At 42.9% G+C, this 27,924-nt stretch overlaps 1 protein-coding gene across 6 annotated transcripts in view; it reads right to left on the bottom strand.

The window, feature by feature from the left end:
- Kif3a (kinesin family member 3A) overlaps positions 1-21,771 on the bottom strand; it is a 37,600-nt gene extending 15,829 nt beyond the window's left edge. For 2 of the 6 annotated variants that reach the window (XM_040748633.1, XM_040748634.1), the window contains exons 1-9: positions 21,204-21,398; positions 17,659-17,932; positions 8,475-8,619; positions 8,070-8,154; positions 6,701-6,806; positions 4,007-4,146; positions 3,495-3,692; positions 3,055-3,229; positions 801-899 (exon numbers count right to left, since the gene is read on the bottom strand). In XM_040748633.1, the coding sequence (XP_040604567.1) occupies positions 801-899; positions 3,055-3,229; positions 3,495-3,692; positions 4,007-4,146; positions 6,701-6,806; positions 8,070-8,154; positions 8,475-8,619; positions 17,659-17,932; positions 21,204-21,233 (1,252 nt within the window). In that variant the 5' untranslated portion in view covers positions 21,234-21,398. Of the gene's footprint in view, positions 1-800; positions 900-3,054; positions 3,230-3,494; positions 3,693-4,006; positions 4,147-6,700; positions 6,807-8,069; positions 8,155-8,474; positions 8,620-17,658; positions 17,933-21,203; positions 21,403-21,612 lie in introns of those variants that run through there. The other 4 variants (XM_005067770.4, XM_040748635.1, XM_040748636.1 and 1 more) reach the window with 4 other exon arrangements.
- Positions 21,772-27,924: the final 6,153 nt, after the last annotated feature.

Genomic DNA, 27,924 nt, shown 5'->3' with positions numbered 1-27,924 from the left:
AATAGTTTACTCTGAAAAACTAGCTATGAATAAAAACATTTTTTAAGTCAGGGACTGATAAACAGTTTCTGTGAAAAGACCACAGCCAGGCCACTTGCTTTGATGTGAAAGAGTCACAGACCACATGTAAACGAATGATCGAGGCTGCTTTAAGAACACTTTACAAATCAGGTTCCATATGGACTTGGCCGGCATATTGTACTCTGCCAACTTCTGCCCTATACAATCTTCAGTCTTTAATTTGGGTCCCCCATAGAGCAGTGATGGGTTTGTTTTCAATAACTGATTAACTATGACTGTGCAGCAGCCTGCAGGAGCTGAGCAGAGCTCTGAGTTTGAAATGAGGCAGGGACATTCTCCTCTCCATGCCACTGAAGCCTCAGCAGAGCAGTCTTAGTACATGCTGGAAGCTGCCCCGGAGGGTAAGAATGGCAGTTTACAGTTTACAAAGAAAGGAGTTCAGTGAAAAACTATGATCCTCATTCAAACCTACCAGTGGCAATGATTTTTAAAGGCTAACATCACTTGAAGAAAAATCCCACATTATCCTAATTTCAAAAGCTGGTAGGGACCTAACACAGATGTAAAACTGAAAGATAGTGTATATACTACCACAGAGGTTTACAACTTAAAATTTCATAAGCGGCAATATGGCATCCTGGGACAGCAAGAGAGCGTGTACAAAGTTAACCACATACAGCATAAATTTCCTGCTGGAACCACTACTATAATTAAAAATACCTAATATAAAGCGGGCAATTCTAATCAGTTGTGAGCAGTTAGAAATAAACAGCACTTACCCCTTCTTTTCTTCCTTTTTTCTCCATCTTCTCCAAGCTCACCCTCCTCATTGTCATCCTCCTCTGACCCACTGATGTCAGAACCTGAAACTTCTTCACCTTGGACAGAAATTTAACAACAATTTCAGTCTGTACCATGTCACTGGCTATTTAGAAAATGCCTATATCCATTCTCGTTGATCAAACACAAATTGGAAATCTATTGAAATGTTCACAGATAGTTTACTGACAGTCAAGTAGAGACTGGGGATCCCTGGGGTTTGCTGATAAGCCAGCCCAGCCTACTCGAGGAGTGCCAGGTCAGTAAGAGAGCCTTCTTACCCTGGCTCACCAAAAAGTGGACAGAATCTGAGGAACAACACCCCCTCTGTCCTCATCTCTAAGCATGTGCACATGCATATATTCACATACAACCACACATACAATGTACACAGAAATTTTATTTTACTGTTTTAGAAAAAGTAATTTTTGAGACAGGATCTAATTATGTAGCTCTGGCTGGCCTATAACTCATAGCACTCTGCCTGCATTTGTCTCCTGAGTGCTGGGGTTGAAGATGTGTACCTTCATACCTAGCTATAAATTTTATTTTTACAGTCCTAAAAGAGAAGTTAAAATGTGACCCACTGTGAGTACAGGTGTAAACATACACAGGGATTGTGTGAAAGACTTTGCATATTTCTGCATTTGCATTTTTAAAAATTGGAAAATTAGCTGGGTGGTGATGCACACCTTTGTTCTCAGCACTCGGGAGGCAGAGGCAGCCTTTGCCTACAGAGCATAGGGTCAGAAGGACACAAATAAAGTGAAACACATTACAAAGAATATGACTTATGACTCTGCCTCTGGATACATGTCCAGCATAGTGTGGACAAGGACTTGAACATATGTATCCAAAGCACACAGCCATACCACTCACAAGGACTAAGAGGTACAAGCAACACCCGGCTATTGTGGTGCAGGCCTTTAATTCCAGCACTTGGGAGGCAGAGCAGGCAAATCTCTAAGTGAGAGGCCAGCCTGGTCTACATAATGAGTTCCAGAACAGTTTGGGTTACAGAAAGCCACCCTGTCTTGAAGGAGAGGGAGAAAGGGAGGGAGAGAGAGGGAGGAAGGGAAGAAGGCAGGGCAGGGAGGGAGGAAGAGGGAAGGAGAAGGGAAGGGAGAGGGAGGGAGAAGGGGAGAGGGAGAGGAAGGGAGGGAGAGAGAGAGAGAGGAAATCATCAAAATGGAAGGCATATATATTCAGCACTAATTGGGAAATGAAAGACCTTAAAAAAAAACAAACCAGCTACAAATGCCACCTAGTGGCTATTTTAAAAATGCCAACTTTATTATCTGTGAAGCGGTTCTCTACTGCTTTTTCTCAGATCCTGGCTTTCCCCAGATACACTAGTAGCAGTTGGCACCTCTGAGTTTTCCCTTGTTGCTGGCCTGGGAGTCCCAGATCTGAAAAGGAAGCCCCTCACCACCATCAGGCAGGAATTCAGTTTCCTTTTTTGTTGTTTTGTTTGTTTGGTTTTGTTTTTTGAGACAGGGTTTCTGTGTGTAGCTTTGGCTGTGCTGAAACTCACTCTGTAGGCCAGGCTGGCCTCAAACTCAGAGACTGGCCTGTCTTTGTCTCCCAAGAGCTGGGATTAAAGGTGTGGACCACCACCACTGGCTGAGACTTCAAATTTTGTAACTTTCTAGATGGTCTTAGAAAACATTTTCTTAGAAGACACATATTCCTCAGAAATATTTTTAAGTGTCAATGTTAGGATCCAACAAAGGGCTCATCAGGTAAAATGTTTGCCCTTTAACCCTGACATGAGTTCAATCTCCAGAACCAGAGTGCAAGGAGTCAGCTCCCACGGTGCCCTTCCTCTGACCTCCACACCCACGGCATGTGCGCCTGCACTCACATATGTCCAACACACGCAGAGGCACACACAGACACTTTAGCTCACTTTCTTTCTTTCTTTCTTTCTTTCTTTCTTTCTTTCTTTCTTTCTTTCTTTTTCTGAGACAGGGTTTCTCTGTATTGTTTGGAGGCTGTCCTGGAACTAGCTTGGTAGACCAGGATGGTCTCGAACTCACAGAGATCCACCTGCCTCTGACTTCTAAGTGCTGGGATTAAAGGCTTGGTCCACCAATGCCCAGACACTTTAAATAACAATGCTAGAGGTGACTGCTTGGCAGCTCATTTTGGAAACAAATGCAATGGTTACCAGCATGCCTCAGCTGACAGTAAGTAATCTTTGTGAGAAGTTACCTTCCTCAAGCTTTTTCTTCAGTTCTTCTATTTCTTTCTGAAACTGACGGAGCAGAGCATCCTTAGGGTCTTCGTTAATTCTTGCTTTGTTTTTAATGTTCTTGGCACGGTTGGCATATCGCAAGGTACTGATGGTTTCATCATAATTATAATCTGCTGGCCCAATATTTGCACACTGTTGAATTAGAAACACAAATCATTCTACATCGATAGTAATAACACCATTAACAAATGCCCAAGCCACACATGCTTGGTCTTCTAAAAGCCAGTATCAATCATACAGGTATGGAAACAATACAACCATGGACAATCAATTACTTGTTGTATTTCACAAAGAAAAGGGATTGACTTGTAAAATTCTATTCCTATCAATTATGGGAATAAATTAGAATCTGAAATTGGCCTTATACGAAGTAACTATGCCATGACTGAAGTCTTACCATCATGGTTTTTGAATTCCCTCCTAAGGAATCCTGCAGAAGACGTGTCAGTTTAGAGTTTCGATACGGCACATGCGTGCTTTTTCCATCCACCAAGGCAGAAATGACATTTCCCAGGGTAGAGAGTGAAAGGTTGATTTTTGTAGCTTCCTTGAGGCGCTGTCCCGTGGCTCCAGTCTTTGCTTGTCTTTCTGACCCCTACAATAAACAGACAAAAACTAAACTAAATTTTTTTAAAATCAAGAATACACTTTTCTAAAATCTGGTTTTTAAAGTAATTTAAGGTTATTCATGTAACATCTGGAATTCACTTCAAAATAATGAGAGAAGAAGTATGAAGAAACAAAGAGCCTCGGCAGGAGGAGAAGCAAGGCCAGCGCCATAATACTGTCAGATATCCCACATAATAAGCAATTTAAATCACATGTGCCACCCCTTCTGGCTTTAATTCTTATTAACAGATGAATAGACCACAGGACAAACTCTCCCTTAAGTAGCATCCTGCTACTTACTGCAAGATCCACAAGGTGCAGCTTCCCCATCCTGACATGCATGTTTCCATCAACGCCCTTCTCGCTACATTCTATAGTAATTGTGAAGATGGCATGGGATCTCGAACTATGCTCATTCATGTTAGTTGCACCAACAGAACCTTTAACAAAGAAAAGAAACTCTTAAAAACTGTAACAGAATGCCTTTATGTTTACTTTCTTTGTTTCAACAGGGTATCCTATAGTCCAGGCTATCCTTAACTTGGATCTCCTATTTCTACCTCTTAAGCACCACCACCCATACATAGTTTATAGAGTGCTGGGGATTGACCCAGGGCTTGATGTGTGCTAGATAAGCACTCGACCAACTGAGCTAGCCTCAGCCCAGAGAGTGCCTTTATTAATTAAATACCTGAAACATTTAAAATACCTGATTTCATCAGAGTCAAAGACACTATCTGACTAACTATAAACTACAGGTGTTCAGCGACTGTACACTTCTTTTATAATTCACACTATAATTAAAGAATCTGTAATGTACTCACATTAAAACATAATCATAGCATAAGATTCTTCACTTCATTCCCAAATATTAAAATATAATCACAGAATAACATTCTTCACTTGACTCCCAAATATGACTATGTAAAGATTATAACTATCTATGATGCTGGACAAGGTGGTGTGTACTTAGGAGGCCAAGGCAGGAAACACATCAACCCAGGTGACCTAGGCCAGCCTTGGCAACATAGCAAGATCTTCTCTCTTTAAAAAAAATTATACTACAAAAAGAAACACATGTTGAATAATTGGGATAAAATTGCTGACAACTCTCTCTAGAGAGTTATGTTTGGGACTTCAAACTGCAGAATGATTTGCACACACACATTAGATGTTGCAGGAGGAATTGTGTTACCCACACTGTTTGAAACAGAAAGGACCAGAAAGATCCAACACAACATTGGTTAATCTACTATGGAATAGCTAAGTCAATAGAGGGTCATTAAAAACATGAGATCGATCAATATCCAGCAGCATCTAAAGATGCCAGTCCCACAAGAACTTTGTTAAACATGAAGAGCTGGGCACAGACGGTGCAAGCACTTAATCTCAGTGCTCAGGAGGTAGAAGCAGGTGGAATTCTATGAGTCAGCTTCATCTATACATCAAGTTCCAGGCCAACCAGGGCTACATGTAAGACTTCGCTAAAAACAAAAACAAACAAATTTTAACACATGCTAAGCAATCAGTGTGGAAGTTCATTCTTGAAATTCTAGTACTTAGGAGGCTGAGGCAGGAGGATCACAAGTTTGAAGCCACCATGGACAAGACAGGTCTTTCTGTCTGGCCTAAAACTCCCTATGTAGACAAAGCTGGCCTCAAACTCAGAGGTCCACCTGCCTCTGCCTACTGAACACTAGGATTAAAGGTGTGTGCAATCACACCTGGCAAGATTTTTATCCTTTAGATTAAATCTGTAACAATTACCAGAAGGAGAAAATGTTAGCTTAATTTTGCTTTTCTTTTCAACAGAAGGGAAGCAGTATATATTCTGAAAAACTCAGACTAGTAGTCTAGGTTCAAACACTTACCCTACCACTTAGCAATAGTATTACAAAGACATGGTATTTAAAATACATCTCAGTGTCCTTATTTATGAAGTAGGAACTTCATATCCCCATAGACTACAGTAAAGACTAATCGATCATCCCCATAAAGCACACAGCACAAGCACTTCCCACTCACTAAGTGCTCAACCAAAATGTTATCAATGTTTTAATGAGCAAGCTGTAACAGTATGACAGTTTCAAAGACTGGGCACTATTAAGAGACTGGAGAGCGGGTTTGGTGGCACACACTTTTAACACCAGCACTTACGAGTTAGAAACAGGCAAGTCTCTGTGAGTACAAGGCCTGCCTGGTATATATAGGACAGCCAAGGCTATGTAGAGAGATCCTTTGGCAAGAAAACAAAAACCAAACAAACATAAAAGAGGCTGGAGAGATGCTCCTTAGGAGTGTCTACTGCTCTTCAGAGGACCTGGGTTTGGTTCCCAGCGCTCTTGGCTAATCACAACTGTCTGTGACTGCAGTGCCAGGAAATCTTACGCCCTCTTCTGACCTTTGTGGGCACTGCACACATGTGATGCACTTACATGCATGCAGGCAAAACTCAAAACTCCCACACAAATAAAATAAAAAGAAATAAAGTCTTACTAGGATAGTAAGGCCCTGTCTCAAGATGGAGGGAGGGAGGGAGGGAGGGAGGGAGGGAGGGAGGGAGGGAGGGAGGGAGGGAGGGAGGGAGGGAGGGAGGGAGGGGGAAAAGAAAGATTGGTACTAACAAAAAGAAAACTTCAGTAGCATGAAAAACAATCTATATTATTGTTCACTCATATATATTCCTTAGATAGTAAATAAGTGAACTTTTAAAACAATTCAACCTTGGGGCCGGAGAAATGGCTCAGAGGTTAAGAGCACTGGCTGCTCTTCCAGAGGTCCTGAGTTCAATTCTCAGCAACCATACAGTAGCTCACAATCATCTATGGTGAGATCTGGTGTCTTCTCCTGGCCTGCGGGCATGTAGATAAAACACTGTGTATATAATAAAGATTAAAAAAAAATCAACCTCTGTGGGGCAAAAGCCATTATTTATTTGCTTCTCAACCAGCACTCGAATGTAGGCATTTCATCACAATTATATACCACACTTACGATTTTTGTGGCCTAATGTCATGATTCTATCCATGTCGTCAGCATTATTGACCACATAGGCTGATAAATCTTTGATATATACTCCCACATCTGGCCTTTCTTTAACCTAAAAAGCAGACAAAAATCATGCTAAGACTTTATATTTATAATAAGTTTTCCAGTTACTTACTGAGCATCTACTGTTATATATGGGAAGATAGTTGAGTATGGTTATAAGCAATGCCCATACCTCACAAAGGTGATAATACATCAGTACATATTAATACCACACACAAAATTATTTGTGATGGTGCCATGAAAAAAATACAAGACAGTATGAGAAGATAGTTTACTGTGTGTGTGTGTGTGTGTGTGTGTGTGTGTGTGTGTGTGTGTGTGTGTGTGTGTGTTTTGTGCATGCCAGGGCACATGAGGTCAGAAGACATATGGAAGCTGGTTCTCTCCTTCTACATGTGAATCCCAGAGATTTAAACTCAGGTCCTCAGGCTTGGTGGCAAGTCCCTTTACTTGTTGAACCATCTTGCCAGCCCTGGGAATGTATTCAAAGACAAGCTAGTTAAAAGGAACAGAGTTAGCTTCTGCAACATGATATTTAACGTAAAACTTACAAAAATAGAAGGCAGACTGGTTTGGGGTAGGAGAACACTGGCAAAGATCTTCAAACAGAAAAATCAAACTACGCACTTACAAAAATAAAAATATTCCAATACTAGTGCTTAAAAGGCTTGTCTTAGCCGGGTGGGGAAGCAGAGGCAGGCGGATCTCTGTGAGTTCGAGGCCAGCCTGGTCCCAGGACAGCCTCCAAAGCCACAGAGAAACCCTGTCTCCAAAAAACAAAATAAGTAAATAAAAGGTTTCTTTTTTCTTGTTTGTCTTGTATCTTAAAATATTTTTAACATGGCACTATCTCCCAAATTTACCACCCGAACTCAGCAGCTATGCTTCAGTGACTTATGCTCAAATGAGTTTGTAACTATAAATGACACATGCAGGTAGTTTTTTTTAAAGGACCTGTTGTACAAAAAGGATCTTAATTTGACAAGCATTCTAACCCAATTTTTTTCATATTTCTTTTTATTTACTGTTTTCTCACACAGCAGATCCCAACCACAGCCTCCCCTTCCTCCACTCCTCCTAGCTCCCATTTCCCTCTGCCCTTGAATGTCCCCTCTCCCCCCAGGCCCACTGGTCCTCCCTTTCCCTTCAAAAAAAGAGCAGGCCTCCCTGGTTGTCTTGGAACTCACTTTATAGACCAGCCCTTGAACTCACAGAGATCCACCTGCCTCTGCCTCCTGAGTGCTGGGATTAAAGGCGTGTACCACCATAACCTACCCTCCAATTTTTATCTTAACTCCAATTTCATCCTTACCTCCAACCGCTGTGTCTGATCCTTGCCCAAAAGGTCTCGAACTTCTTCATTATATATCTCCAAGTATGACACCCGAACCAAAAACCTGAAAGCACAAAGGAATATTCAATGTTTTAAATATGTTTATAAATTTGATGCCTTGAGGGCTGGAGAGATGGCTCAGAGGTTAAGAGCACTGACTACTTTTCCAGAGGACCTGAGTTCAATTCCCAGCAATCACATGATGGTTTACAACCATCTGTAATGAGATCTGACACACTCTTCTGGCCTGCAGGCATACATGCAGGCAGAATACTGTATACACAATAAATAAATAAATAAATAAATCGCTTAAAAAAATTGATGCCTTGAGGTCTTTTCCAGGACTGAACCTCTCAATATTAGGAAATGGAAGTACTCTCTCACCTTGTGTCACCTTCTGCTTTTGCGATGTGACCAAATATGTGAGCAAATGAGTTTGGGATGACCCCTCTGAGCCCTGGCACAGCACGGACGCCTTCCATGGTGAAAGTCTTGCCTGTCCCAGTCTGTCCATATGCGAAAATGGTCCCTGAAAATGATGCAGAAAGTCTGTTATTTCCAGAGTCTGATGATCCAGGACAATGAATCTTAAATTAAGCTGTTGAAACTGTCATATAACATACTCCCTGAACTAAAATTTCATTCTAAAGCTGGGCACAATGGAACACCTCTATAATGCCAGCACTGGAAAGGAAGAGGTGAGAGGATCATTGAAAGTTTGAGGGTAGCCTGGACTATGTCATAAGACTGCCTCAAAAAAAAAAAAAAAAAAAGGCAAATGGTCACACATGCCTTTAATACCAGCACTCAGAGGCATTAAAGTTCTAGGACAGCCAGAGTTACACAGAGAAACCCTATCTCAAAAACAAAAACATATTCTAGTACACATTCAACTTATGTACAATAGGTGTCAAGTACTAGCTGGGTGGTGGTTGCACACACCTTTGATCCCACTTGGGAGGCAGAGACAGGTAGATTGTGAGTTCAGGGCCAGCCTGGTCTACAGAGTGAGTGCCAGGACAGGCTACAAAGCCACACAAAGAAACTAACTAAGATGGAGTAATAAGACTAAATTAACCAAACATCCTAACTAGAACTGAAAGTAGAAAAAAATGAAAGCAACAGTTTTCAAAACAATTAAATTAAAAAACAATCTAATCCAGCATATACCTTTAGCATAGCACCCAGGAGGCAGAGGCAGGTGAATCTCTATGAGTTCAAGGCCAGACTGGTCTACATAGTGAGTTCTAGGACAGCCAGAGCTACAAAGAGAAACCCTGTCTTAAAAACCAAACAAAATTCTGGTCTCCATGCTCCTGCCCTTAAGTAAAGCCCTGAGGAAACTTCCTGGTGCCAGGGCCTGGGTGGGCTTACAGAGGGAAGTTTATGCTACCTCTTCAGCCTCACCTGAGGATTGAGACTGGGGCCTTATTCACCCCAGTTCCTCAGTCTACAGCAGACACAGGCAAATGCTTGTTGAATAAAGTCAATACAGAGCTTAGGAAAGACCAACAAATCCAAATCACAGAACAAGAGAAGGCCACAAATAGAGAACAGACTTCCTGTGAGAACTCCAAAATGAAACTCAAGTGACCAAAGTCTGAAGGAGGCAGTGTCCTGGGGAGAGGGATGCAGAGAGAGCTCTGGACATTGGCAGAGGATGCTCAAGTATGAATACCCACCAGAATATAAGTAGGAGGAAGGAAGCCATCCAATGGGGTTGTGGGAGAAGCATGCTTGGAAACCTGGAAAGAATGGTCAGCAGTCACACTAACCAAGAACAGACAGACTGGAAACCCCACAATTCTCAGGATGTTTAGTACAATACATAGAAGGATCTTACCATCTGTGAAGAAGGATGAAGCACTGTTCTGGTCTTTATTAGCCAATCTAGAAAGAGATCTGAAACTAGGCATGGAGGTACATGTCTAAAATACCAGAAGTTGGGAGGCAGGAAAAGGAGGACTCAAGATCATTCTGAGCTACATGTATGGCCAAGTTCGAGGTCAACCTAGGCTACGTGAGACTGTGACTCCAAACCAAGAAAGAAAGGAAGGGGAAGGAGGGGGTGGGTGAGGGAAAAAGAAGAGAGAATGAGAACATGTCTCCCTAAAAGGATCAAACTGGTTTTCAAGTTTGCTCTGAGAACAAAATGTTTATAGAACTAAAAAAGACCAAGAATTAATGGTAAAATTCACACTGTCTAGCATCCAACCAGAAATTACCACATCTACAAAAGAGCAAAATGATATGGTCTATTAAAGAAATCAGTCAAAGCTGGAGAGACCGATCAGCAGTTAAGAGGACTGGCTACTCTTCCAGAGGTCCTGAGTTCAATTTGCAGCAACCACAAGGTAGCTATAGTGGGATCTGATGCCCTCTTCTGGCATAAAATTGTGCATGCAGATAGAGCACTCATATATAAAATAAATAAATCTTTTTTAAAAAAAGAATATTTTATAATAAAAACAGAAAAGAAAACAGATCAGTCAACTAAAACCAAGTCAAAGTGAGAATGGCCAGAATTAGTGCCCAAGCGCTCAACAGGGCTAGAGATACGGATGTGAGACATGAAGAGCCCAGGCATCTTGGCACACAGACGACAGTGTGGGGGATGGGAAGTGCAGTCAGAGTGCTAAGGGCAAACGAGGCATCACAGAGTGGATCAGTGCACTAGAAAACATAATCATACAAGCAAAACAGGGAAGACGGAAAACCAAAATGGAGCAGAGCATCAGGCAGCCGCAGGACACTTTCAACGCTCCTACATATCTCTGGAGTTTCCAAAAGATTTGAGGACAAGGACTAAGAATATATGAAGAAAGAACAGCAGAAAAGTTCCCACAATGGATGCAATCTGTAATCTACAAATCCAAAAAGTTTAATACCATTAACACAAAGAAAGACCCAACAAAGCATACAACAATCAAATAAAATGAAACCAACAATAAAGGAAAAAGTCTTCAAGGCCCCTGAGGAGAAAGACACACGGATACTGGTGGGGCAGGCCCCCCTGCAGCTCCCTATCAGAACGACACTTTAAGGACACTGAGTGGTTCTGTGGGAAGGAGGCACTTGCCATGCTGATCTGGCCACCTGAGCCTGAACCCGGCCCCACTGTGACAGTGAAAGAAGAAACCAACTCCACAGAGATGTCCTCTGGCTTCCACACAAGCCTTGTGGCCACACACATGCCCCCCTCCTCCCTTTTCTCTTTCTCTCTCTCTGACACACACACAGAGACACAGACACACGCAGAGACACAGACACACACATGTACACTTTTTAGAAAACACAAATGGATTAAAAGGATAGAGAAAGAACACACCATGCTAGCAACCAGAATGACATAGCCAATTCCAGAGCAAAGAGTAAGGGGGATGATTTCACAGGGTAAACGATGTAGCTTAGTGGTACAGCACTTGCCTGGCAAGCATGAACCCCTGGGGCAGAAAAAAACAAAACACCAAAACAGAAAGAACAGTTTCACAATAAAAAAAGTCACCAAGATGGCAAAAAATCCTAAGCATTCATGCATCTTCTCACAGAGCTCCAAAATATAAGAAAAGGAAAGAACAAAAAGTAGGAAGTCCAGCAGAGTAGTTCACCTGTTTAATCCCAGCGCCCAACCAAAGGTTCCTAGTGAAACCCTGCTTAACAACAACAACAACAAAAGGCAAATCAGAAAACATACTCAGAGACTTCTCAGTGACTCACAGACCAAAGAGACAGAAGAGGGGAACAATGTAGCAAACCAACTGACTAGTAAATGTTAAGAGAACACCCCTGCCTCAACAGCAGAACGCACAGCCTTTCAAGAATACACAAAACATTTAACAATAAATTACATTCCAGGGAAGAAAAAAGTCTCAATAAACCCAGTAAGATTCAAATCACAAAAGTATGCTCACTAGCTTCAAGTGTTACTTTAATTAATCTTTATCACACAACACTAGCTAAAATTAAATTAGTGTAGAATCAACAGAAAACCGCTGGAAAAACCACAAAATATCTCAACTAAATATAAATAAAGTATTAAAAGAATCAATGATCTGGGAGATGGATGATTCGACGGGTAAAGTGCTTGTCACACAGGCACAGGAACCTAAGTTCAATCACGACATCAAAAGCCAGAGGTGGCGACGTGCTTGGACTCCAACACTGTGGAGGATCCTGGGGCTCACTAGCTAGCCAACCCAGGTCCGCATCTTAAAAACAAGGACGATCCCTCCTGAGGAACAACACTCAAGGCTGACCTCTGGTCATTGCACACATGTGGCATGCATGGACTCCGCACAAACATGAAGGTGCAGACACATAAACATGTGCTTGCACACACACACAGAATAGAAAGCACTCTGAAATGCATACAAGTGAAAACATGATCTGCATATCAAAGACTTTTAGATGACACTAGAGCAGTTATGTGAGGGACGGATACATCACTAAACTCCTATATTAGAAGGGTGAACCAACTAAAACAGCGACCTCAGTTCCCACCTTAAGAAAACAGGCTGGATATAGTGGCTCATGCCTTTAATCCAGCACTCCGGAGGCAGAAGCAGAAGAACTTCTGAGTCCCAGGCCAGGCTGGCGGACAGAGTGAGTTCTAGGACAGCCAGAGCTACACAGACAGACTCTGTTTCCAACAAACAGCAACAAAAAGGCAAAAAAAAAAAAAAAAAAAAGAAAGAGAGAGAGAGAGAGAGAGAGAGAGAGAGAGAGAGAGAGAGAGAGAGAGAGAGAGAGCGAGCAAGAGAAAATTAAATCCAAAGGGAGCAATTAAGATCTGAACAGAAATCAGGTAGAAAACATGAAGCAATATAGGAAAAGTGAAAACTACCCCAAGTATAAATCTCCAGTCAACTAGTCAGGACAAAGAAGACACAAATCACCATGTGGGGACTAGAAAGGTTTGCACCACATTCTAAGACCCAGAGCTACAAGAGATGAGAAACAACTTCCTGATTGAAATGACAACTGCAAATACAAATTCCATAAAAGGCAAATTAGCGAAGCTCACTGAGAACCAGGGAGAACCTGAGTGGTCATGGGCCCATCCAATAACTGCATCAGAAGAGTTTATCAGCCTTCCCACAGAGAGGGCCACACCCAGCTTCAGCATGGATGAGTACTTCAGCGCCCAAAGGAAAGGAATAATGTTAATTTTACACAAATTCCCCTAGAAGTTTGCAATGGGGAGAACCTGTAATTTATTATATCAAACTAGAGCTAGAGGCTAGAGGGATGGCCCAGGGGTTAAGAGCACTGATCTTGCAGAGGATCCAAGTTCCATTCCCAGCATCCATGCTATGCGGTTTACAGCCACCTATAACTCTTCCAGCATATACCCCACCCCACATACAAAATTTAAAAATGAATCTTTTAAGAAAATTAGCATTATTCTGATACTCAAACTAGGAAAGACATTTCCCAAAACGGTGTTTTTAAATCCTTCATGAACACAGGTGTAAAATTTTCAAATAAAAACTTGGCAAATCAAACCTAACAGTATTTGAAAAGAACAATATTTCATGACAAATGACAAAGCTGGCTTCACTCATAAAAACTTAGTAGCAAACTTTAAAAAAGGAAACTGCATTTGAAAAACTGCAATATACATTCCTGTAAGAGAGAGAGACAAAGCAAAACAAACCTGTCAACAAACTGAACTAGAAGAAAGGCAAGTCCTCAATCTGACCGAGAATATTTGTGAAAAATCCACAGCTAACACAAGGCTCCCCAGTCAAAGAATGAGTACATCTTCCCCAAGATCAAGAGAAGACAACAATGTTCACCCTCTCCAATTGTGCTCAACATTTATTGGAGTTTCTGCCCAGGGTTATCAGGCAACAAAACGAAATTAAAGACAAAAGGTTGAAAAGAAAAGTAAAAACTGTCTTTACTGGCAGACAATATAATTATGCATATAGAAAATCCTAGAGAATCTTTTTTTTTTTAAGTATAAGGGTCTGAATTTGATCTCCATCCCCCACCCCAGGGGTAAGCACTAAAAATCAACTAGAATTACTAAGTTGTAGGATACAACCTTGCTAAATATATGAAATCAATATATAAAATCAACTGCAAGTCATGAGACAGCACTTTGTGCCATTAGGCCAATGCTAACCAAAATGACAGTAACATGCTGGCAAGGACATGGAGAAACTGGAATGCTCACATTGCTGGTATGAATACGAAATGGTGATGTCACTATGAAATAGCATTTGGCAGTTCTTTTTTTTTTTTTTTCTCCGAGACAGTGTTTCTCTGTATTGTTTTGGAGGCTGTACTGGAACTCGCTCTGAAGATCAGGCTGGCCTCGGACTCACAGAGATCCATCCCCCTGCCTCTGCCTCCCGAGTGCTGGGATTAAAGGCGTGCGCCACTAACTCTCAGCAAGTATTTGCAAAGTCCTTCTCGGGTAGCTGGAAACAGTCTAGGAACACTGTGATCCACTGAAAACCCACGAATCCCACATTATAAAATGATGAGAGGGTTTATGTCACTTCAGCTGTCTCTTAATAAGAATACCTAAAAACCAAATACTTGCTGAGAGTTAGTGGCGCACGCCTTTAATCCCAGCACTCGGGAGGCAGAGGCAGGGGGATCTCTGTGAGTCCGAGGCCAGCCTGATCTTCAGAGCGAGTTCCAGGACAGCCTCCAAAGCAATACAGAGAAACCCTGTCTCGAAAAACAAAACAAAACAAAACAAAACCAAAAACCCAAATGCATACTTGTATACAGATATATATACACACAGAGATATATCTGTATACAGAAGTATACACATGTATTTTTGTTTTGTTTTTTTCTGAGACAGGGTTTCTTTCTGTAGCTTTGGCTATCCTGGAAATCACTCTGTAGACCAGGCTGGCCTCAAACTCAGATAGATCCACCTGCCTTTGCCTCCTGAGTGCTGGGATTAAAGGTGTCCACCACCACCGTCTGTCACATTTCTCTATATCAACAATACTTAATCACAAGGTAAAATTATGCACACAATTCTATTTACAATAGGATGCTGAGAAGTGGGCGAGAGAGAGGCTGAGTGGGTAAGACACTTGCCACCAAATCTGACAACTAAGTTTGATCCCTGGGATTTCCATTGTAGAAGGCAAAAAATGACTCCTCCAAGTTGTCTTCTGGTTGCTATACATATATCCTCACATAAGTAAGTAAAATAATTTTTAAGCTTATAAGAATAACATGAAAACTATTAGAAGAAGTGAGAGTTTAATTAAGCAAGACATAAACAAACAGTCATGGTAATGAAACAAAAGACTCCTTAGTGTCAATACAGCGATTCAACACAACTGGATCAACATCCCAAAAGGTCTTTTATGAAAACTGCTAAGGTGGTTATAAAATCTATATGAAAATACAAAGGGCAAAAACAATTTTGAAAACAAACAAAAAACCTCAGCAAGTTGGAGAACAGCTGCTATCTCACAGCTGCTACCTAACTTCAACAGCGCTACAAAGCTACTGCTATCAAGGTAGACTGGCCGGCCGGGCGTTGGTGGCACAAGCCTTTAATCCCAGCACTCGGGAAAGCAGAGGCAGGCGGATTTCTGTGAGTTCAAGACCAAGCCTGGCTTACCAAGTGAGTTCCAGGATAGCCTCCAAAACAATACAGAGAAACCCTGTCTCAAAAAACCAAAAAAAAAAAAAAAAAAAAAAAAAAAAGGCAGACTGGCCATGGAATAGGACAAGCAGTCCAAAAGTAAGTACACGTGGTTATGTAGATTGATTTTTAATGTTTCCCCACCCCCAGAAGCCAATTCAATAGCAAAAGAAGGAACTTCTTGTTGGCTTTGTTTTGGTTTTTTGGGGGTGGGATGGGGAGCAGGGTTTTTCTGTGTACCCCTGACTTTCCTGGAACTTGCTTTGTAGATCAGGCTAGCCAAAAACTCAGATGTCTGCCTGCCTCTGCCCCCAAGTGCTGGACTTAAAGGCACATACCACCACCATCAAACAATGCTGGAGTACTGGGGTATCCATATATACATATTTATATCTGTATGTGTGCTTACCATTGACAATCCAATTTCAGAGATCTACCCAAGACAGACTTTACATCTTTATAAAAAAAACATATAGGCACATTATTTATCTTAGCAAAGGCTATTATTTCCATCAACTGGCAAATGGACAGAATGTGTTACATACATACAATAAAATGCAACCCAGAGAGCTGGAGGCTGGAGAGTCAGGAAGGAGTTTGAGTCTACCCTCAACTACTAACAAATTCAAGGTCAACCCGGGCTATATGAGACCCTGTCTCAATAAAGAAACACAATTCAGTAGTATAAAAAAAATCACAAGATAAGCCACACATGGTGGTGAAAGCCTTTAATTCTAGCACTGGGGAGGCAGAGGTAGGAAGACAGGAAGATTTCTGATCAGCCTGGTCTACAGAGAACAGCCAGGGCTAGAGAGAGAAACCCTGTCTTAAAAAACCAAACCAAAACACACATGTGCACGTGCACCATAAAATAGGGTAGGTGCTGGAGACGGCTCAGTGGTTTAAAAGCCCTTGCTGCTCTTCTAGAGGACCTATGTTCTACTCCTAGAATCCACATAGTGGCTCACAAGTCTGATGCCCTCTTAGGGCACCAGACACGCACATGGTACACATACAAGCACTCATTCATACACATTTAAAAGAATCATTTTTTCGTCATTAAGTCACAAAGTACTGATAATATGCAAAGACAGGTAAACTTCAAAAACATTACACAAAGAGAAGAAAACATAATTTTACAATAAAGCATTTTGCTGGGTGGTGGTGGTGGTGGTGGTGGTGGTGGTGGTGCACGTCTTTAATACCAGCACTCAGGAGGCAGGTGGATCTCTGTGAGTTCGAGACCAGCCTGGTCTACAAGAGCTAGTTCCAGGACAGCCTCCAAAGCCACAGAGAAATGCTGTGTCAAAAAAGACAAGAAAAGAAAAGAAAATTTTAGCCCAGGGTGGGGTGGGGTGTGGGAGATGACAAACACCTTTAACCCCAGCATTCAGGAGAAAGAGGCAGGCAGAATTTTGAGTTAGAGGCCAACCTGGTCTACAAACTTGCTATCCAGTTCCAGGACAACCAGCATTATTACACAGAGAAACCCTGTCTGCACCCAGGTTGAATTCTCAGCACCTGCACAGTGGCTCACAACCATCTTTAACTCCAGTCCCAGGAATGACAGCCCCTTTCTGACTTCAATTAGCACTGCACGAATGTGGTGCAAGCACAGACCTACACGTAGCCAAGATACACACACACGTAAAATAAAAATAAAAAATAAAAGATGGCATTTTATGACGTCACTTAAATGAAATTTCAAAAAGAGAAAACTATGGGGCTATGCAGGGTGGGGGGTTGCAAGAATAGTGGAAAGGAATGTTTAAGGATGACATTAGGGTTCTAAACAGTGCTGTGAGGTCTAACAGCTGTATATGTTTACCATAACTCATCAAGCTGTCCTTGTAAGAGGTAAACTACTTATCTTACGGGGCATTACTTTTACAACAATAAAGTTTTGTTGTTTTTTTTTAAGCAAGCTGCATATTCACTCACCATTGTAGCCTTCCAGAACAGAATCAATAATAGGTCTTGCAGTTAAGTTATATACATCAAGTTGTTTACTTTCTGGTCCAAACACAGTATCAAAAGTAAACGTCTTTGGAGGCTCGTTGGATGAATCAATCTTATGGACGGTGATAGTTCCCCTCATCTCATCCACGCTGACGGCCTGTCTATAGCACATTGATTTCTCTCTTTCATTGAGGGGCCGACACCTAACAACGACCTTGACATTATCGCAGCTTTCTGGCTTCTCGGATTTATTGATCTGGTGGAGACAATGTTTACAAAGAATGAAATGAACATTAATATTGCCCCAAATTTATCATTGAAAAAGGATACAGAAAGGATGCAAAAAGGAAATTTCTTTTACAATACAAAAGAGAGGAGAGAAAACTCTAGTTTACATCTGCAGTAAATGTTTCAAACGCAGAAAATGAACTAGTATACATGACATTGGCTCAACAGTCCCTGACATCCTCTGAATTTCCTGCCTGTAAAAAAGCACATGTGAACATGGTTGACAAGCTTTATCAAGAACGTTGAGAGGTCAAGCTAGGCACTATAATGCACACCTTTGATCCCAGCACTCCAGGAGGCAGAGGCCTGCGGATCTCTGTGAGTTTGAGACCAGCCTATATAATACAGTGAGACCCTGTCTCAAAACAAACCAACAATGTATGAGGTCCTTTGCTCTCCTACAACATCTATTTTCATTTTCTAGAATGCATTTGTAAAATTTTTATCATATGAAACACCCATATATGACTTACTGTCTCTACAGAAGACAACAGTAAGTTAAGGACAGAGAAGCCAATGACATAAGGAAAAATGTCTAATGAATGTTTGTATAAAGTTTTGATTTTCAAAATTTTACATGACTAAGAAACTAAATCAAAACAGTCCTATTACTATCAATATGCTTCTCTCCAAGTCAGCCTTCATCACCCTAAGGTAAATCCCATCACCTGGGCCCTGCATTACAGTCTCCTAACTATGCTCCTGCATCTAATTAAGCTGCCCTTCAATCTGTCCTCCTACATGATGGTGTAAACACAAATCAAATCATGATACTCTCCAATATAAAACTTCCCCACAGATGACAAGCCCAAAATAAAAAATGTTACGGCAGTATAGAAAGGTCTCTAGGTTTCGAGAAATATTCTGCCTCCCTCAGCCCAAACACCCTGGGTTTCCTGATCTTTTCCTGGAGTCCTTCTTCACTTAGATAATATCTACTTATCCTTCAGTTTTCAGCTCAGCAGCCACCTCCTTTGGGAACACTTCTCTGACTAGGTCAAATGCCTTTTTTCTTTCCCCACTGAGAGCACATCCTGATTTTCAAGGATACAGATTTACTCTTGTTTGCTCCTTGATTGATGTCTGACATTCTATCTTCACCCGAGTTTCAACAACTAGTCAGGGGTTTGAATTCAGCCCATAAAGTTTTTATTTGGCTTAAATTATTTTTGTTTTGTTCTATACAGGGTCTCATTATACAGGGCAATCTGGAACTCACTATATGCCAAGGAAAGCCTTGAATTCTCTATTTTTTACTTTATTTTTTAGTCTGTATTTATTATTTTATTTTAGGTTTTCAGTTTTCTGAGACAGGGTTTCTCTGTGTAACAGCCCTGGCTGTTCTGGAACTCACTCTGTAGATCAGGCTGCCCTCGAACTCACAGAGATCTACCTGCCTCTACCTCTTGAGTGCTGGGATTAAAGGGGTGCACCACCACCACCAGGCTGCAATTTAAGTCTTTTGAAAACAAAAGTAGATCTGTATCTGTAGGCCAACATTCTTTCATGGCAGCATTTTCCAACTCACCAGAGCCTATTCCTGTCATATGCCACTCATCCACTTCATTTATTAAGACTGTCTTCTCTGTCAGTATGCATGGTTTTCACCTCTGCCTCAAAAGGCAAGCTTCTCTTTCTCCAAAGTCAAAAACTTGGCAAATGGGGCTGGAGACATGGCTCAGTGGTTAAGAGCACTTGCTATTCTTGCAGAGGACCTAGGTTGGAGTTTCCAACATGCACGTGGCAGCTCACCACTGCTTATAACTCTAGTTCCAAGAGAGTCACATGTCCTCTTCTGCCTTCCTGGGGCTCGTGGTGTACATACATGCATTCAGGCAAACACTTGTACACATAAAATTAAATTTAAAAAATGCCTGCAAGTTTTGCTCAACCAAACCCTACTACTTACATGGTTAGCATATATACAGCTGGTGGCGAGTATTATTGAATTAATACCTGTGGTTATATATTATTTATGATTTATTAAAGCTTGTTTGAGGATTCAGAAAGCAAAGTCAGCCACAAGCCATGGAAGACAGGCACACACTTTTTTTTTTTTTGGTTTTTCGAGACAGGGTTTCTCTGTGGCTTTGGAGGCTGTCCTGGAACTCGCTCTGTAGACCAGGCTGGCCTCGAACTCACAGAAATCCGCCTCAGGCACACACTTTTAATCCTAGCAGCCAGAAAATAGGAGGTGGTGGTAAGTACACACCTTTAATCCTAGGATTTAGGATTAAGAGATAGACGGATCTCTGAGTCCAAGACCATCCAGATCTACACAAGATTGATCCAGTCCTAAAGAGAAATAACTCACACAAGGATGTTATCAGCACCTGGGGTCACAGACCTTTAGTTCCAGCACTAGGGAGGTATATAAGACAGGAGCAAGGTCTCCTGATCAGCATTCATTCTCCAGCCACACTGAAGACAGGAGGCATCATTCTCCAGCACCTTTAAGAATAGGAATGCAGCCGGGCGTTGGTGGCACACGCCTTTAATCCCAGCACTCGGGAGGCAGAGGCAGGCGGATCTCTGTGAGTTCGAGGCCAGCCTGGTCTACAGAGCGAGTTCCAGGACAGCCTCCAAAGCCACAGAGAAACTCTGTCTTGAAAAACCAAAAAAAAAAAAAAAAAAAAAAAAAAAAAAAAAAAAAAGAATAGGAATGCTCCAGCCCTTTTAGAGATGAGAGCTCTCTGGTAGCTTGCCTGCTTTACTTCCCTGATCTGCCTCCATGATCTTCAGGTTGGACCCCAATATCTGTCTCTGGGTCTTTTATTTATTCGTGCTACAAATGCAGTGAAAGAAATAAATAGAAACAAACACTGAGCTGGGCGCTGGTAGCACACGAATTTTATCCCAATGCTCAGGAGGCAGAGGTAGGCAGATCTCTGTCTACAGAATGAGTTCCAGGGCAGTCAAGGCGAGAAACGCTGTCTTGAAAACCCAAAAAGAAAAAGAAAAAGAAAAAACCACTGAGCATTTTGTACTGAATACCAACCCCTGTCCTTCAAGTGTCCTGTGCATTATTTTATTTCGCCCTGATAAAAACCACAAGAAGTTTGTGTGGAAACTAAGGATCCAGACTATTTGAATAGCTGTTGAAGGTCTCATAACCAATAAATAACCTTCCAGGGCTCAAGTCTTCTCCAATGATGAGACTTAACAACCACCCCCTTATTATGGCACGATAACAATCCGAGAAAATTTAGAAGATAACCAAATCGCCACCGCGTACTCACACAAAGACATCTACGGGTTACATTTTGCATAAGCTAAGGCGCCCGAGAGGAATGACAGCTTACAACCAGGGGAGTCGGGGACCGAAAGTGGACTCTGGGGTCTCGGGCATCCGCACGACCCTCGCGGCTGCGCGCAGTCACCAAGCCCCGGCTGCCGGGCGGCGGCGCTTTTCTGTCGAGCAGCGCGAGCCCGGCAAGATGCAGCACGCAGTGGGATGACAGGGCGGGTCCCGGGTGGCCCCGGTGCGCGCAGGACCCCAGCCCCGCCGCCCTGACGCCCTTCCCCGCCCAGGCCTCGCGGCCCCGCCGCCCTGCCCCGCCCGCCCGCCCGCCGCGCGCTTCTATGGCAACGGCCGCGCCCCCGAGCAGGGCCGCCACGATGAGTCGGAGCCCCAGCGGCGGTCCTCACCGGCATGGTGACCGCGTCCCGTGCTCCACCAATGTCCCCGCTCGGGATGCAGCCCAACAACACCGCGTTTGCGGGCGAGGTTGGCCGCAGGCGACCGAAACACCTTGGTGCTCTAGAGACTGCAGCTCACTCAGCGACAGAGAGCAGTGCGCAGGCGCACTCTGAGCTAGCCCCGCCCAATCTCGGGTGCCCTCGGCTTCGTGAAATACGCATGCGTCAGGACTTTCGGGTCCATCTCCACGGACGCCTGACCGAGGCAGCGCCTGCGCGGTTGTGCTGGTTCTCTGTGCTGCAAAGCTGGTTCACGCTGAGGCCCTGGGGACACCTGGCTCACTCAGATTGTGAGGAGCTTCTGGCGCTGGCCCTATCCCAAGTGTTAAAAATAATCATGGATAATAGCGCATCAGATTCTGATTAATCCTATTTCATGAGGAATATCAGAGGTTGGGTTCTGTTTCTCTCTGCTATCTGACTGCACTGACAGTTTGAGACTTTGAGTAAAAAGTTGTGATAGGTGACCTTCGTCTCTTTTGGTTTACACACATGTGTGCATCTGTGCATTCCTCAACCGTTAAATTGAGTGACCAGCGCACCATTAGATATGTGAGGGCTTTTGTTTGGGGCCGGGGTGCTATGAATTGAATCTTAGGTCTCAGGTATGCTGGGCAACAGCCCTACTACTGATCTATGCTCCTGTTTCAAACTGAACTCTTTGTAGACAGAGGTTTATTTCTGGCCTGAGGTATCTGAACGAAAATAATAATAATAATGATAATGATGATAATAATAATAATAATGACGTGGGGGCTAGAGAGATGGCTCAGGGGTTAAGAGCACTTGACTGTTCTTCCAGAGGTCCTGAGTTCAATTCCCAGCAACCACATGATGGCTCACAACCATCTGTAATGAGATCTGATTCTTTCTTCTATGTGCATGAAGACAGAGCACACATATACATAAAATACATGAATAAATAAGTCTTTTTAAAAAGATCACGACTGCTCCTAGGAATGGTGGAGGAGAGGCTTTATTGTAGATAAAAGGAAGAGCATAGCCAGAGGCAGGGACATCTGGAAGAGTCCACAGTGCACATGACCAGACTGAGCTGGGCCATGTGACGAGAGGGGAATGGAGAGAGGAATTGCCAACCAAGAGGGGTATCCTGGTTCAAGAGACTGGTATAGCCAAAAGGGCTGGGTTATATGGGGAAGGGCAGCTGTGGGAAGAGCAGTCCAGTCTGGAGTATGCCAGCCATAGCCTATAACAAGTAGGGACTGAGAAATGCTGGGAGAACCTGGTGTCCAGGTCCACTTTGATGTGTTACATAGGCACCTCAGCTGTTTGTCCCAGGTTTGAGGTCTAATCCTAACATTGTCCAACCGTGAAATTGAGTCAAAGCCAAAGCTCCTTCTAAATAGCCACTTGCTCAACAGAACTGGTTTGGATTTTTCACTTATGGGAGAGTTGGTTTGGTTTTGGTTTGATACGGGATCTCACTGTGTAGACCATGTTGACCTTGAATTCACTGAGATCCTTGACTCAGTGCTGGCATTAAAGACATCTCCATCATGCCCAGAAGTTATGGGAGAGTTTAGGTTGCAAATAATTGTAAAGTATGTTTTGTGTTAACATTCAAAATGTTCATCTTGGGGCTGGGGAGATGTCTTAGCAGTTAAGAGTACATATTGCTCTTACATAGGCCTGGAGTTAGGGGCCCAGCACCCAAGTCAGGAAGGCATTCACAATTCCAGCTCTAGGGGATCCTACGCCCTCTTCTGGTCTCAGTGGGCACTATACTGACATGCATTTATTCACTCACAGGCACACATATACACCTAATTAAATAAAAAAAAAATAGCCTGGGGCCTGGAGAGATGGGTCAGCAGTTAAGAGCACTGTCTGCTCTTCCAGAGGTCCTGAGTTCAATTCCCAGCAACCACATGGTGGCTCACAACCATCTGTAATGATATTTGGTGCCCTTTTCTGGCCTGTAGACACACATGCAGGAGAACGCTGAATACATAATAAATAAATCTTTAAAAAATAGCCTGATGGTGGTGGCACACGCCTTTAATCACAGCACTTGAAGGCAGAGGCAAATGGATCTCTGAGTTCAAAGCCAACCTGGTCTACAGGTCCAGTTCCAGCACAGCCAGGGCTACACGGAGAAACCCTGTCTCAAAAAATAAAAAAAATAGTAACAATGAATAAATCTTTTAAAAATGTTTCTCACACAATTGGCCCTGAATATTAGTAAAATGTTCTGTATTTCTCAAATGTGCTGAGTAGGAGAGACCACCATTGTACAACTGTTGCTAATAGATGATAATCCCTCATCGTTTTATTCAAGTTTTCTATTTATTTATGTGAGTGTGTGCTCCAATACTAGAATGCCGAAACTCACATGTGTGGAGGTCAGAGGACAACTTTCAAGAGTTGGTCTCTTCTTCCTCTATGTGGATCTCACCAGTGGAACTAAGGTAGTCAGGCTGAGTGGCAAGCACCTCTACCCACTGAGCAATCGTGCTGGCCCCTAAAGTTTTTTTTAAATGTCTTTATTCTAAACTAATCCGGTTTCCTAACCATGCCTATTTTACCTTGTGGAATACAGCATTCAACTGCATGCTGTATTACATCACACTACACTGAGATGTAGAGGCCACTAGAAGCATCTGGAATCTAGGGACTTCCGATATTTTTTTTCTTTTTGTGTTACATCTCTGAAATGCTATTAAAGCATTTGCTGAAAGAAATTAATCTATTTTGAGTGTGTTGCTTTGCATTCAAATACCTTCTACTAATGTAAAGATTTTTAGTTGTGTAAAATCAAATTATTAATACTATACAAAAGTAAAAATAAAAGAAATGGCCATTGTACATTGCATCCCACACGGTGAGGTAAAGGCAGGCATAGTTCTGTGAGTTTGAGGCTAGTCTGGTCTACACAGTGAGTTCCAGGACAGCCAGGGCTGTATAGAGAGATCCTGTCTTAAAACAAATCATCTGACCCATACATTATGAAAAAGGTAGTACTTGTTATCCTTAATTTATAAATAAGGAGAATTCTTTCAAGGTCCCCTAGATGGCTACCTGACTCGGAAAACATCTTCTCAGTGAGTCCAACATCACTGTAATTAAATTTTCCCCAGACCCAGCCCTGCATATCTCCTCTCCCTACTTTATATATCACAATAGTTATGTGAAAGTCAATATATATATGCTATGGACATACAATATATATGCTATAAACATACAAGCTTTTAAATTACATTCATTGATTTATTTTGGTGGGAGCAAGGAGGCACACGGGAGGTCAGAGCACCACTTGGGGAGGTCAGCTCTCTTCTTCTACCACACAGAGCCTGGAGATCCAATTCAGGGCATCATGCAGGGCAGCATGGCCTTCATCCACTGAGCAATGTTGCTGATTCTACATACAAACTTTATTAAGATGTTATTGATGCCTTGTACCCTACAATTCATCAGTTTAAATCGCACAGTTCGTTGGGTTTTGCTAACACGAGTGGAAGTGCATGACTATCACCACAATCAGCTTACAATATTTTCTTCACCCTAAAAAGACATTCTATGCTTACAGGAGTCATTCATTCCCTGCTTCCATCATGACCCATGTTCTCCCAGTACCCTGAGTCCTAGACAATCATTTTCTTCTCTATATCTTTACCTGTTATAGATAGTTCATACAAATGGAATTACAAGCGGGGCTGTGGTGGCACATGCCGTTAATCCCAGCACACAGGAGGCAAAGGCAGGAGGATCTCTGTGAGTTTGAGACTAGCCTGATCTACAAGAGCTAGTTGTGGGACAGCCTCCAATGCCACAGAAAAACTCTGTCTTGAAAAAACGAAACAAAACAAACAACAAAAAAACCTAACCAAATGGAATTACATCACGTGGCTTTTTAAAACCAATTCTTGCACCTTTTTAGCAAGATTGATGTTATAAACGTTGCTTGCCTATATTATGTATGTGCACCATGTGAGTGCCCAGTGCTCATGGAAGCTGTAAGAGGGAAACAAAACAATCCAAAGCATTTTCAACTCCAAGGTGAGACTGGTTCAGTTGGGAGATAATTCACCTAGCATGCATGAGGCCCTGGGTTCTTCTGTAACACCCTCTCTGGGTGAATGTCCCTAATTCCAACACTTGGGAGATAGAAGAAATTCAGAAGTTCAACATCATCCTGGGCAAGCCTAAAATACATGAGATACTGTTTCAAAAACAAAAAACGTTACCAGCTCCCTATAAATTCCTTGTATCCCTTTCTATCATTATTCAACATCCCAAGGCTACTGTGGTGGTTTGAATAATAACTGTCCCCTACCCCCGTAGACTCATAGATTTGAATACTTGGTCACCAAACAGTGGCACTGTTAGGAGGTGTGGCCTTGTTGGAGTAGGTGTGGCTTCGTTGGAGGAAGTGTGTCAGTGAGGATGAGCTTTGAGATTTCAAATGCTCAAGCCAGGTCCAATGTCTTTCTCTCTTCCTGCTGCTTGTCTATCTGAATGTAGAACTCTCAGCTACTTCTTCAGCACATTGTCTGCCTGTATGTCACTATGTTTCCCATCATGAGGATAATGAACTAAACCTATGAAACTGTAAGGCAGCTCCAGTGAAATGTTTTCCTTTATTAGAGTTTTATAGTCATGGTGTCTCTTCACAGCAATAGAACATTGACTCAGACAGCTAGTATGTAAATGGATACAGGCAGAAATGACTGAACTACCCTTAGAGGAAGGGATTATCTCTTTTTCTTTGAGACAGGGTCTTGTGTAGCCCAGGCTGCCCTCAGATCCACTATGTAGCTGAGGATGACCTTGAACTTGTGATCCTCCTGCCTCCACCTCCAAGTGCTGGGACTTCAGGCATGCATCACCACTCTGCGTTTATGTGGTTCTGGGAATCAAATCCAGGGTGTCACGTGCTGTAGACAAGCACTCTACCAACTGAGCCGCATCCACAGCTGGGATTATCACCCTTCTGGATAAGTAGAAACCAGGTCCTGAGATCAAGGCTCAGTAGCAGTGCAGACTGGAGGTCAAGAGCCATCCCAAGACTGAGGAGCACTTTCTTGATGCTCCTCCATCTGGTCTCATGCCCGCATGCAGGATGTATGGTCAGGCACACCAGATATCCCATGAAAACAGGGATTTTGTCTGAGGCACAGGCTTGTTTAGGGAAGAGGTCTGAAGCATGGGTATAACGGAGGAAGAGGGGGAGGAGTCTCCCACTCACTATCAGGTTCAGACTTCCACAGTCCTAGGTGCCTACCATTCAATATCACAGTGAGTCTTAAAATGCAGCCACCCAAAGCTGGGCATTGGTGGTGCACGCTCTTAATCCCAGCACTCCCCGGCACTCAGGAGTCAGAGGCAGGTGGATCTCTGTGAGTTCAAGGCCAGCCTGATCTACAGAGTGAGTGCCAGGACAGACTTAAAAGCAATACAGAAAAACCCTGTTGGGGGAAAAAAAAAGATGCAGCCGCCCAGGAGTGGCATGTGAGCCCACCAAGCCCACCTCTTTCTCGGAGGTGCTCCCAACTGTAGGGTCACATGTGGCTGTGAATAGCTAGGTTAGGTCACAGCCTGGATGTAGGCTCCACCTACTGGTGCCTAGGGTGAGAGGTGTTAGCTATCTCTTGAGTCCTGCATTGCCTTTGCTCTCCTGGCACCTTTGGTCAGAGGACCCCTGATGGTCTTTTGAGTTCCTCAAGCCTAGGATGGGCTCCAGCAGCATCTTCAGTGTCTCCTTCAATAGTGTCCAAAGCTTGCCCTCCTGATGCACATCCTACATGGAGACGCCACATGAACCTGTGCCTTGATAACAACCCATCGCCTCTTCTCCAGTACCCAGGACCCTATGCTCCAAGGAGTGGTCTTCCTCACATAGCTATCAGGCGCTTCTGCCTTACAACGGGTCACCACTGAGGTGTTTAATTCCATCTGTGCTTAAATTTTGTTTTTGTTTTTTTTGTTTTTTGTTTTTTTTGGTTTTTCGAGACAGGGTCTCTCTGTATGGTTTTGGAGGTTGTCCTGGAACTCGCTCTGTAGACCAGGCTGGCCTCAAACTCATAGAGATTCACCTGCCTCTGCCTCCCCAGTGCTGGGATTAAAGGCGTGCGCCACCAACGCCTGACTTGTGCTTAAAATTTCATAGCCCCTTTGGTCACTTGAGTCAGGAGGCTCCCAACACTGCTGAGCCAAGACTCCCCCAAACCTCTGTGTCACCCTCATTCATTCTTTTCCCAACATGTTGAGATGTGTCACACCTTGCTGGAAATCTGATAATGT

The sequence above is a fragment of the Mesocricetus auratus genome, unplaced genomic scaffold, assembly GCF_017639785.1.
Source record: "Mesocricetus auratus isolate SY011 unplaced genomic scaffold, BCM_Maur_2.0 Super-Scaffold_100007, whole genome shotgun sequence".
NCBI lineage: Eukaryota > Metazoa > Chordata > Mammalia > Rodentia > Cricetidae > Mesocricetus > Mesocricetus auratus.
This window is presented reverse-complemented; position numbering and strand designations above follow the sequence as displayed.